The following is a 13,067-nucleotide window of genomic DNA, read 5'->3' on the forward strand; positions in this document are numbered from 1 at the left end:
AACCAATGTTAAATCCATATAATCACAATTAGTAAGAAAACATAAGCAAACATCATGAGCTTACACAACATTCATTATTCAACACCCACATTCAACAATTATTCATCATACACATTCAACAATTATTCATAACCCATCCATGGATCCAATCAAGACTGCTCAGAATGATGCATGCACCTGACCTCAATTCTCAGATGCAATGCAGTACGTACCGTATCCAATACCAAGGAAATAGCCCTAAGCGTGTCTACACAACACCTCACTTAGGAAACCATGCAGTATTTGTCGAGGCCACCCAGTCGTGCACCGTAACTCCCCCCCCCCTAGGTGATCAACCTGGGTCCACAAGGAGTTCCCTACCAGATGACACACCCTCTAGTACAAAGTACATACTGCCACAGTTTATACTATTTCCCATGTCATATGAGATATGAAACATGGGCACCATCAAGTACAATGACCATGGATGAATTAAAGCTCCTAAGCATCCCTTCAGAAATGCTTAGATTCTTTAACCACTTTAGTTTCCCACACAAGGGACGTCCGACAAGGTCAATGCACCCCCCCATGAACATACACTACATGCGATGTATGAACGTGGCCAAAAGCAAGTGCCAAAGACCATGGACCAATTAAAGCGCCTAAGCATCCCCTCAGAAATGCTTAGATTCTTTAACCACGTTTGTCCCCCACAAATGAGTCATCCGACAAGGTCAGTGCATTCCGCCCCCCACGAACATACACAACATGCACTTGTCAATGCATTTCCAATATCATCAACATTCCATTTCAATGACATCACCAATAACCACAAAAAACTCATTCCATATTGACATAACCATCAATAATAACATCAATTCATGTTGACATGATCACCATTAACAACATCATCTCAAATCAATATCATCATAAATATCAACATCACCACATATCAATTAAAGTCACCAATAGCAACATCAACAATAAGTCGCATTCCTCATATAAATATATTTTTCATGCATAAGGTTCACACTTCCCAGGTCTTCAAACAACACAATTTTAATAAACAATAATATTATTCATCAACAATAGATATATTGCATCCCATTCGTTAAAAACATAGTTTTCTTGAAAGAAAATCAGCATGCAATAGGGACAGGTAGATATTCTCATAGCTAGGTTCCTTGATCCTAACTATGGTGTCAAAACGGTAAATTTTATAATAACTTCCCTCACCTATTGTGAGTTCTCCGTCAGTTCCTCTTTGCATCACTTAGAGGTCTCTCTCTCGTTCGCGCTTGTCGATCCAACGCAAGTCTCTATTACGCCAAAACGAAAGGAATTTAGTATGGATTTCAAAAATAAGGTCAAAGGTAACATTCGAGGTCAAATACCCGTGTCAAAACATAAAGGGCTGAGGGGTGTTTCGGATTCTATAAATGCAAACATCATTTTGAAATTTTGATCACGCCAATGTGACCAGGGTTCAATGAATGCCACAAAAATAACATTAAGGTTATAAAAAGATAACTTTTACAATGTCATTCTCTAGGGTTTTTCAAAGGAAGTGTAAAAACACTCTATTACAATACCCAACACATAAGAGACACTAAGAGGAACTCAAACTAGTTAGGAGAAGGCTTAGAAGTCAAGGTTACCTTAGAGAAACTTTGAAATAGAGGATTGAGGGATTTTCTCCATCGAATCTTCGAGGAGGATTCTGAGGATTCCACTCCGATTAAAGTGTTCCTCTTGGTGTGGGGGTCCAACGGCAAGCAACGACGGCTTACGATGGCCACCGATGGTCTTGGGTGGTGGAAAATAAGGTTTTAGGGTTTAGGAGACGTTTTTTGGAGAAGAGGAGAGTGAAAATTGTGTTTTTCACGTTGAGGACGTATTTATAACCTGCAAATTTCGCTTAGCGGGCCTGTCATGCTAAGCCGAAGTCCACTTCTTGCGCTTACCGCAACAATTTAGGCTTAGCGCAGCCCCCTCTGCACTAGGGCTCGCTTAGCGCAGCTTTGGGCCGTTCAGCGCAATTTATCTCGGTTGGAATTGTGCTTAGCGCGCCATTCTCGCTTAGTGGGAAACCAAACGTTATTATTTTCCAGATCCCAACGGTCAGACTGTAGAAACATATCTTAGGGATATCCAGACAAAATTTGAAGATGATCCAACGGTTAATGAATCCGGTATCGCGATTTCATTGAACTAGGTTTTGGTAAAATCTAAAATCTCATACTTTCAACTTAGCTCAACAAAACTCCACATAATTCAACATCCATATCAAGAAATTCACACATGACTATTTCAAGGCATACTTCAACTCATTCAAGTCTATCATATAGTCAAACAACACAATAAATACAATCAAACATCGATTTATAATTAATAACATTTCAGGGTGTTACAAAGTGAGCTTGATAGTAATGAAGATAATGATATTATCGAAGATGCTTCTTGTGTGGTTGCATTGGTTGGCAATTACTATAAAATCTGTATAAGATTTACCAAATAAAAAATCAAATATCTTAAAGTTTAATTTATGACGTCCTAAAATATCTCAAACTTATCATCACCATAACCACCATCACTGACATGACCATTTCCGCCACAATTGTCATGGTCGTCACCGCAACCACCACCATGATCATCAACTGCTGCCACCATTAACATGATTGTTGTTGTCATTACTGTCGCCATGACAACAATCATGTTGGTGGTGGTGACGATTGACGATCATGATGGTGGTTGTGGTTGCGGCCATGATAATCGTGGCGGAAACGGTCATGACAGTGATGATGATCATGGTGATGATATGTTTCGAATATTTTAGGATGTCATAAATTAATCTTAAGATATTTGATTTTCTATTTGGTAAGTGGTGGAGGCGGTAACAATGACAATAACCATGTTGATGGTGGCGGCGATTAGCAATCACGGTGGTGGTTGAGGTGACAACCATGACAATGATGGTGATCATGGTGATAATATGTTTGAGATATTTTAGAACGTCATAAATTAATCTTAAGATATTTGATTTTACGTTTGATAAATCTTATAGAGATTTTATGATTAAATATGTGGTTTTAATTTGAATTTAAAATGTTTAATCTGACATTTCATTTTAATCTAACGATTGATATTAGTCATTCTCATTCTCACGTACGATGATCATTCTTGTATGATACATCCTCTATATTTGTTAAAACTCATTTTGGTCATTATACCCTCAAAATCAATTTTGATTCAAAGTATCCAAATGCCATTTCTTAAAAAAAAACATTTTTCTAATATCTGTTAATCAAACAAAAACACGTTATTTCATAATCAATTCTACAAAATCAATTTCATTCAAAATTAATTTTACTATTGCCAATCCAAAACACACACTACATTCTCTTCATGTTTGTCCATGTTCTTTCTCATAGGAAAATTGGTTTCACAATAACTAGAGTTCAATGATATATCAATCTAATTGCTTTAATATCGTCATTTTTGAACTCTTCACTACTCAATTTTTGTTCTTGAGAACAAAACATTAAATCTTAGTTCGCATTTGGAACTAAAGCAATCAAATTCATATTCTTCCTTGTCCATAGATGTAGTAATTGTCCATAGAAACTAACAAGCAACCATGGTATTAGTTATCCCACATTACACATGCTTATCATTGCATCGATATACAAAGCAAAAAATTGATTAATTTGTTTAGACCTAATATTCAATTTTTAGCCTCAATTTGATTCAACACGGAAAAATTGACTTTGAAATTAATGTTAATTGTTTTCCTTTCCAAGAGCCAAAAATATAATAGAAAGAATGTGGTTCATCAACGTGAACGAACATAAGCGCTATCTGAAGGCACAATTTGTTTTTTATTTTGTTTTTTATTTTAATGATATATTTTATTCTATTAAAACTAAGTCTTGACGACAATTTTAAAGGAATTGGAAAAATCTAGACCATTGATATTATAAAGGGTTAAGATTGTTGCACTAACAATCTTAACCCTTTGTAATATCAATGGTGAGTTGGAAAGATCTAGACCATTAATATTATAAGTGAAATGTCACTACAAGGAAAATGACTTTTACCTACAGTCAAAATCTATTACTAGAAGTCCAAAATCCGTAGGTAGATGTATAAAGGACTTTGTCCTACAGACGTTTTTTGTGTCAACTTTGAGGGGGTATACAGTGACAACTAATAGTCTGTCACTATAAGCTTTACCTACGGATATATTTTTACCTACAGTCAAATTTAACTATCACTATAGGTAACACCTACTATTTCAAATGTGTAGGTAAAAGATATTAATTTACACCTATAATCTCTAACTGTAGGTAAAAGTCAATTTACTTGTACCTACGGACTTCTGTAGGTAAATGTCATATAATAATAATAAAACTAGTTCCTAATTGCACTTTGTTGATCAGTCTTTCCTGTACCAAGTGGCCCCACAACCATAGTTAGACCAGGCTGAATGCCAGAGATGATTGCTTCAACCTGCTTGATAGGAACATTTCACACTATTATTAATATTTATCCAATACTCATAGATAGGGAATATAAATAAGAAGATAAAGACATAAAGTACATGTGGGGAAGTATATATGGGGGATTTTGATCACCTGCAGTTGAACTGCAGCTAGAGAGAAAAGAAGAATAGGAAGGCCCCACAATTTTTTAAAATGTGTGAACCAAGTGCTCTTTTCCTTGCTCTCCTCAACTGCACCTACTGACAGAAAGTACAAAGAAAACAGAAAGCCAACGTGGCCAAATAGAACTTTCCAATTTCTTTGCATATCAGCAATGGAAATTTCTTTAAAACAACCATCAGCAAAACATCAACAAGTAATGGTAAACACAATCCTATTCTTTAACAAATTTAAGGGTAACATGAATCTACATTGTCACAAAATCATGGACTCCTTATTCTTGTCAAAACTTTTAAAATATATCATGGCACACTGATCATCCATTTCATATTACTGACAAGGCGACAGTACAAAGGGAAATAGGACATGACTTGTGATGCTAACTACACTACATACTTAATATGTACTGGATCAAGAAACACAAGCATTGTATTTTTGCATTCCACATGCATCAATTTAGCCATATGAATCAATTGGATTTTGGTCAAATACTCAGATTCAACTATTGTGAGGAAAGCAGGGGGGCAGCGAAAGATTAAAAGAAAAATCATTATGCATGAAAAGTGACAGTATATGATTGAGATCAAGAGCTGAATTCACCTGGGTGGGTGTAAATCTAACTGAATTTTGTTTAGGCTGATCTTGAGGATAGGGGCCAGGATCTGGAGGAGTATATGTCTCAATAATTAGTGCTTCTTTCTGATAATTAGCATCAACCACATTGACTTCATTTGTTGCAACCACAAACATGAAATAAATTCGTAGATCATTTTTCTCAAAACCATTTCATAAGATCAATTAACATTCTTCATAAATTACGCTTCTAATAAATACAGGTTTAAATTAATTCATTTTCAAAACTAATTTTCTACCATTTAAAAAAATGATTATTTTTTTTTACAAAAATTTAAAACAAAACATACACAAAGACAAAAGAAACCTTGGATCGAAATCATAAATACTTGGTATCTTGGCTTTAAACGTGTACGAATGATCTCAAGTGCAAAATGAACATGTGTGCTGTATGGAGGTTATGGTGCATCTATTATCAACAGCAGCACATGCACACACAAGTGGGATCCTGTGCACCTCTTCACCCAATGTTTTGATTTTTATACTAATTTAATTAAACAAGCAAATCTCCTTTTATCCTTTGTTTATTTGGTAGAGGATTTTGGGACATTCATAGGTGGCGAGAGGAGGATCTGATTAAGTGATCGATCAGTTCAAGATTTATTTTTCTGAGGTATTTTGATTAGTAGAAAATAATTCTAAAATTTTGATTTTAATTATAAGTAAATTTGTAATAAGTGGATTTACGTTGTGATATTTTTTACCCCAAAGAGTAATATTCATAAAACGAATATTGATTGAATTATATTAATTAAATCATTTTTAGATATACACCAATTACTTCAAAGAGCATGGTCATGAAAAAGGAAAAACATATTAATTAAATTTTTGCCCAGGAATAAAAAAGGAAAAACTCATACCAGAAAAACTAATGGGCGGCAAAACATATTGGCTTTCTTACCATTAAATTGTTGCACCAGAAGTAGACATTGATTTCACATTGATTTCTTAAAATGAGGAGGAACTTGATTATCTGTATATGTAACTGTATTAAATATACAAATGCCAACTAATTCAATATGTGTGTGTGAGAGAGAGTGAAGATCCAAAGTCAAGATTATTAAAAAAACAGAAGAGTCAAAAGTTACATCTTTTAATCACATACCTTACAACAAACAAAATCTCTTAACTCCTCCGGAGAAAGAACAGACAATTTCTTGGATAGATTAGCACGCTTGTGAATCGAACCAATGTTAGTCAAAGCAAGTTCCCGCAGCTACAACCAGGAAAAAAAACAATATACATACATACATATATATATATATATATATATATATATATATATATATATATATATATATATAAAATCTTGTACTAACAAACATGGAATTAGGGGATCAAGAACGACAAGATATTACAAGTAATACACAGTAGAGTAGGAAGGGAGGGAAAGAGAAATACAGGGCCAAGTTTCATTTTTGAAACAATAGTTGTTGTCATGTAATATAATCACTTTATTAGAAGTGCATAACACAGCATACTCACATGGCCCTTGTATTTGTGAACTCGGAGGAAATCAAGCAAGGGCTGCAAGGAATCTTTGTTGTGAAACATAATTGATGAAAGGTGGCGATTAAGAAATTGGACACCATTGCCAATGGATGCTGAGCGGGTTGGGCGAGGAAATGGCTCAAAATCAAGCTCCAATACAAAATTCTCATTAATCCTAAAGCACAATACAAAACAGAAACAGACACTAAGTTACAGTCCAATGGAAGAGGTTATTTCTTATAACGAAAGCTAAGCAGTATATTTCTTACTTTCCATCTACAAGTTCTTCCTTGAAGCTGAGATATTCAAAAATGCTTAATTGCTCCACGCTGAGATCAGAGACATTAACACGGACATATTCCCAAACACCAGGTCTTGGACGAATTGCTATTGCCACAAAAGGAGGCAAAACTATGGCTTCCTGTCACAAAAATAATGCTACACATTTTCATATCATATCTTAAATCTTCTAATGTGATTGTGAAGTAACTTTCCAAAATATGACAAGTACAATAAGACTAAAGTTGGATGAAAATTTTCAATTAATCACGTAGACAAGTAACAAACTATTCGATTATTTTTTAAAAAAATCAGATAAATAAACTGGACACACTTTCTAAAAATGGGACCTACATGAGAATTTACCAAACACTAACTAAATCGAAGTTAGGAGGTAAAAGGATAGGAGAGAAGTCACCTGTTTGAATCTCCGACTGAAATTTTTAATAAAACTAAGAGACTAACATTTGTCGATAAAAAAAATAAATAAACTAAACCACAATTATGGTAGGGCAAGTTACCTTTGCAGGCTTGACAATTTCACCAAAGGGACCGTTTTTTAGATCCACTATTGCTTCATCATCACCAGGGATGTTGTCAAGTTCATCAATCAAATTATGGGGTTGCAAAATCCCTTTCCCCTGAGCCGCATACCTTCAAACAAGACAACAAGTATTCATTCACCAACACACTCATAGAAATACATGGTGAAACAGAGATAGATACACATGAGCATGTGCATCAAATATGAAGAAAACAATATTAATTATGAATTAATAAAGAAAAAAATGGAGTTGATGAAGAAGCAGAATTACCTGGAGAGGAGAGAAATGAGTTCGTTACGGTGAGCAGAGAGAGTGTCTTCAACTCGGTCTCTGATACTGGAAATCCGACCAAGCTTTGGTTGCGTAGACATGATGATCACTATGTTTATATGTCTGTTAAGTTCTTCTTAATTAGCTGCAAAAACTGTCAGAGAGTGAATTTGGAGTTTGCAAGTGGGAAAAAGCATGAGTTAAAGAGAACTGTGACATGTTGTGCGGATCATAAGAGCCAAGTTTATATTATAGTGCAGAGAAACACAGGGAAGACGATATACGTGGCGATCAGTCATTATTTTCCTCCACATTATTGTCGTTTTATGAATAAAATTTATATTTATATTTATGTCCTTATATTACTTGATAAATTTAATATTTTATATAATTAGTAACTAGTGTTGGACCCCCATTTTTTATTTTATTTCTTTTAAAAGATGCTACATCAAACTAAAGTTAAAGACGTAGGAAAAAAGTCTAACTCGGAAGATGCTTTAAATTTAAAACTCAGACTTAGAATTTAGAAAAGAAAAAAAAACACAAATTATTTGATAGTTTTAATTTAAAAAAAAAAAAAAACTAGAAGCTAGCTATAATCTATGTTTCATTGTTTAACATTATCAAGATGAAAAATTAGAAAGCAGAGTATGCAATTTATTTTAAAAGCTTACAAATATTTGATAGGTAATTAATTGCATTGTTTCGTGATTGAAGAAAAGATAAATGTCGATAACATATTTATCAACACATTATCGTTCAAGAACCTCATGATCTGTTAACTGTGTTCCAGTATGATCATTAATCTCAAACCCTTCATAGAATTGCAGTAAATCAACCAACTGTGCAAAAAGTTTCCCCTTTTCATGCCTATAGAGTGCACTTAAATGGCATTTGGCAACTACAGCTACATCAGCCACAAGAGGCCTCAAATACCTACAAATCAGAATCAGAGTTATTAGAAAAACAAAAAATATTCACTCTAGATTACACAAAAAAAATTGTCTAAAAGCACTCCATCTTCCTTCATGTATTTAATAATTGAATCCATTTTCAGTTCAACCATAATTGCTAGGAAAGAATAAAAAATTTCCCAATTTAAAATATGGAAGCAACTTGGTCATCATTAATAACACTTGCAAAATAAAAATATGCATAAAACTAGAAACATACAATACATAGTATTAAACAAAATAACTTAACCCTTAAATGAGAGAGATTGCAGATAGTCATAACAGAATACCTCCTCGTTGGCAATTGACTCAAGAGATCAATTAGAAATTCCATAAACCTCTCACAGTACAGGACACAGGCATCATTAACTAGCCCCAAACCAGTAGCATCAATAAGTTCATCATCCTCACCAGATAATTGTTTCAGGGGAAATACCTGTGAATCCAGTATCTAAAAAGAAAAGAAAGACAACAAAAACAAAAGAAGTTCGGCTAACTACTTTCAAGTAAAAATATTTTGTTGTAGGGGAAAACATTTATAGATTGTATTAAAGATTAAAACTTCTTAACAAATTAAGACCTCCAGAAATTCTTATATGAGGTTTCTCACGAACATCACTTCAACTGTAGTTGAGGGATCTAAATGTGATCCATCTCCTTTCACAGGTTCCTTCTTTATCATCCTTTTCCATTTCTTGATCAAGCCAGGATTAAGACAAAGCTCCATCTACATAGGTAAAGACAAAGCTCTTTTCACAGGTACCAAGATTTCAAATTTGCCAGTCTCAAGATTGTCCTGCTAACAACCACATCTTCCAAACTCTGCAATCCAAAGTATTAGCTTAGTTACATTTAACAATGATATAAGGGCCTATTTGGTTCACTAGAATTATTAAAGTTAGAATGGGAAAGGAGAAACTATGGAATAGAATAAAATGACCATTCCTAGTGTCACTCTCGTTAGGTATGCTAAATTATAGAATGACAATACCATTTCATTTCTATGTTAGACTGCCTTATCAATTCTCTAAGTAGCACCAACTGACAATCATTAACCTGAAGCCAAATTCCAAACAGGCATATTTAGGATGGGATGACAGGTTACTACAGTACATGTTCAGAGACAAGAATTGATGACTTTAGAAATTGCAAATTATTTTCTTCCTTTTGGTATTTTCTTTCATGATGACAAGTTTTTGCCAAAATTAAAAATTCGGAAACAACACACTCCTATTGTCTTAAGTTTTAGGAGCTCTAGCAAAACAGCAAAATTTGTTGAAAACATAATGACTGTGTAAAGCAGTAGTAACTCAATAATAATGTAAATCTCTCCTTCAATGATAGGATAAACTTACACACCAATCAAGCAAACACACATGTTTTATTAAAGCCAACAAACATCATGTAAGACTTGAGTAAAAGACAAAGTGCAGCGGCAGTATACCTGAAAGGCATTTATCATAAAAACTAGGTAATTCGTCTTTTCGGCTATACTTAGTTCTCGTCCCTGCAGTACAATTAGAGCACAAGATTTAGCAAAATGTCACAATATACATAGGATTCTAATTCTACCGTCAAAGGGCAATGAAGCAAGACCGCTGTTACAGCTGTAACAATAAGGTTTTTCGAACTATCTGCAACCACAATTGCAGCCTCAATTTGAAGGATTGCAATTTAAAACCTTAAGTTAACTCAACAATAAAGTGACAAATAGGCACAAAAGCAAAGAAATGAGAAAGGGAGAGAGATAGAGACCTCCTTCAAGCGAAGAACACTCTCGAGAAAGCCTTTGAAAGCGTCTTTCCTCTCATGGAAGCAAGTCCAAGCGGCAACATTTTCTCGGAACTGCAAGGCACACAAGACAATGAGTGAATTTTATACATATAACGAATGAATGATGAACATTATTAGAAGAGGAGATAGACCTTCTCGTTGACCATGATGATGATGGACACCGCCGCCACCGGATACTCGGCGACGCGGTGGCGCCGGAAATCGTATAACCCCGTGCCGTAAACTTTTGTCATAGGGAAAGTTGTGAAATTAGGGTTTTGGTTCTATTGTTTAAAAACCCTATACTATACTACACACTTCAAATGTCTTTTTCTTTGCTCTTCTCTTAACTTAAGATGTGATTGTGAGTGGTGTTGGAATTTGGAAATCCACGGCCACGCACCCAGCAAGATTTAGAATTTGGGATCAGGGCGATCTATTTAAACGAATGCAGATTATAAATCTTACCAAGTCACGACAACAAGGCAAAATATTTTTAAGTATATAATTCAAAATAAATAAATAGTTTATCATAAATAATCGTTTAGTTCCTACACTATTAGGTTGTTTTTGTTTTCACCTCCTTAATTTTCATTTTGGTTTCTATAAGTTTTTATTTTTTTATTTTGGTCCATTTAATTATTTTGGTCCATTTAAGTTTTTATTTATTTTTTATTAAAAAAAATATTTTTGAGGTTATTTTAGTTGATTAATGTTAATGTTCTTTGGATTCTCCAATTTATGTCTTAAAGAGTTTTACCTACACCAACAATCGTAGGTATAAGACTTTTGAGGTTATACCTACACCTACCAATTATAGGCACAAATTTTGTGAAGTTTTATCTACATCACGTAGTTGTAGATATAAGTTTTTTAAATTTTTGCCTACACTGTGCTTCTGTAGGTAGTAATTCTTGTAGGTAGAAGTATTTTTTTAATTTTAATGAATTTGCCTACACCAAATAATGATTGGTACAAGTGGTTGAGTTTTACCTACATTAATCAGTTATAGGTAAAAGTATTTTTTGAGATTTACCTACACTAATTTATGTCTGTAGCAAAAAAGCGTCCGTAGGCATATGTTATTTTTCTTGTAGTGTGTTATGTTTAGCCTATTATTTGACTAAGATGATTACTTTCTTTGTCTTTGTTTTATAAGAGAAATGCTAGTCGAACTCTTTTTGACTCTTCCTCAAAGACTCTCTATGAATGGTTAGAACTTATTGGAAATAATCAATTTTGGTAGAGAAAATCAATAAATGAGAAACAAAATCTACAAAAAAAATGATAATTTTTTATAAATTCTAACTAATCATAGAGAGTTTTAGAATCAGAGTGTCAGAAAAAGTGTTGTTAGCTTTTGTCTTGTTTATATAACTTATGTTTACTTGTTTGTTAAATCAAAAACTTACTTGATGGAAAAAATCAAAAACTTGTTTGATGATTAAAGAATGTCCTTTGTTCTAACCATTCCTAACACTACAAATTATTCAGAACCTTTCCAAGAAAACAATGTTCTAACACAAAAGCTGGCAATTTAGAATTGTTTCATCGTAGAAACAATCACACAAAAATTTGTAGCAAAATCACCCTTTTAAAATTATATTATATAATTGAGATTTATTCCTCTCAAATTTCAATATCTTGTTTGAATTATAAATTTTAAAATCACTCTTTTTAAGAAAATTTTACCTAATGTCATTTACCAAATTTGTTTTTACCTAATTTTCATTCAATGCAAAAAGGGTAAAATTTTGTATGATTAGATAATCCACAAAGTTCAGCAAAATGAAAAATTTGTGATTCAAAGGGAAAAGGCAATAGGTGAAAAAAATGAGCAATGGATTGAGTTTAAATGCATGCTTTAAAAAAGTCCTATGGAGAGATAGGAGAAAACAATGAAAAAAGGGAGAAAAAAAAAAAGAAGGAAAAGACCAAAGAATGTAAGTTACTAACCACTTAAGGGAACATTTGGTAGGAAAGAAATTACTCAGAAATCATAGGTTGAAAATTTAGTTTCTCATATTTTATATATATTTTAAAAAATAATATTCTTGAGAAATGATATTTCTCGATAATGTTTTTTAATCTGTTTTCATAAAAAATTTCTCATAAGAAGGTGAAAATCTTACTTTTAAAATTTAATTTTTTTATTATAGTAAAAACACCATCTCATTTTTTATTAAATTATATAATATAGTAAATAATTAAAATAATTGATAAAAATATAAATAACTCTTTAATCCTTAAAAATTTACCTAAAATTTTTTAATAATCAATCAAACGATTTTTATTTATTCCAAAAGAAACATGATTCGGGAGATTCTTAGTTCCCCATAATCATGATTTCCTTGGAAAAAAATTTCTCCTTCCAAATGTTCCTTTAAAGATCCTAATCTGTTGAATTAAAAACTCCGAATTCTTATTTTCTACAAAAACTTGCATGAGAATGTGGGCTCATTGAACTAAAGTTAAACCAAACA

General features: G+C 33.1%; 2 protein-coding genes across 4 annotated transcripts; both read right to left on the bottom strand.

Moving 5' to 3' along the window:
• Nucleotides 1–4,013: 4,013 nt before the first annotated feature.
• LOC114409678 (sucrose synthase 2-like) lies at nt 4,014–7,995 on the bottom strand. The gene is made up of 9 exons (XM_028373215.1): nt 7,859–7,995; nt 7,565–7,697; nt 7,034–7,185; nt 6,759–6,939; nt 6,379–6,489; nt 6,175–6,246; nt 5,241–5,302; nt 4,614–4,779; nt 4,014–4,488 (listed from the first exon to the last, which is right to left on the bottom strand). Exons 1-9 carry the CDS (start codon nt 7,957–7,959, stop codon nt 4,390–4,392), a joined length of 1,077 nt encoding a protein of 358 aa, XP_028229016.1. The 5' UTR covers nt 7,960–7,995; the 3' UTR covers nt 4,014–4,389.
• LOC114409680 (RNA helicase aquarius-like) lies at nt 7,882–11,020 on the bottom strand. Of its 3 annotated transcripts, none has more exons than XM_028373216.1 (5): nt 10,737–11,020; nt 10,567–10,656; nt 9,102–9,262; nt 8,533–8,794; nt 7,882–8,012 (listed from the first exon to the last, which is right to left on the bottom strand). In XM_028373216.1, exons 1-4 carry the CDS (start codon nt 10,836–10,838, stop codon nt 8,611–8,613), a joined length of 537 nt encoding a protein of 178 aa, XP_028229017.1. In that variant the 5' UTR covers nt 10,839–11,020; the 3' UTR covers nt 7,882–8,012; nt 8,533–8,610. The 3 variants fall into 3 exon arrangements, with proteins under 3 accessions (XP_028229017.1, XP_028229018.1, XP_028229019.1); XM_028373217.1 differs by lacking the exons at nt 7,882–8,012; nt 8,533–8,794 and adding exons at nt 9,392–9,633; nt 10,256–10,318 and having other exon boundaries at nt 9,122–9,262; nt 10,737–11,016; XM_028373218.1 differs by lacking the exons at nt 7,882–8,012; nt 8,533–8,794; nt 9,102–9,262 and adding exons at nt 9,286–9,633; nt 10,256–10,318 and having other exon boundaries at nt 10,737–11,016.
• Between the last annotated feature and the right edge of the window lie 2,047 nt (nt 11,021–13,067).

This window comes from Glycine soja, chromosome 4 (assembly GCF_004193775.1).
Source record: "Glycine soja cultivar W05 chromosome 4, ASM419377v2, whole genome shotgun sequence".
NCBI classification, from domain to species: domain Eukaryota; kingdom Viridiplantae; phylum Streptophyta; class Magnoliopsida; order Fabales; family Fabaceae; genus Glycine; species Glycine soja.

Bases quoted from the DNA above. Each gene is read 5' to 3' on its own strand.
- LOC114409678 (XM_028373215.1), bottom strand. From the start codon at position 7,959: ATGTCTACGCAACCAAAGCTTGGTCGGATTTCCAGTATCAGAGACCGA. The intron at 6,940-7,033 runs GTAAGAAATATA...ATTGTGCTTTAG, and splicing joins GAAGAACTTGTAGATGGAAA to GATTAATGAGAATTTTGTAT. The intron at 6,490-6,758 runs GTGAGTATGCTG...TCCTGGTTGTAG, and splicing joins TTCACAAATACAAGGGCCAT to CTGCGGGAACTTGCTTTGAC.
- LOC114409680 (XM_028373216.1), bottom strand. From the start codon at position 10,838: ATGACAAAAGTTTACGGCACGGGGTTATACGATTTCCGGCGCCACCGC. The intron at 9,263-10,566 runs GTCTCTATCTCT...TTTTCTTTTTAG, and splicing joins GTGTTCTTCGCTTGAAGGAG to ATACTGGATTCACAGGTATT. The intron at 8,795-9,101 runs GTATTCTGTTAT...TCTGATTTGTAG, and splicing joins AGTCAATTGCCAACGAGGAG to GTATTTGAGGCCTCTTGTGG.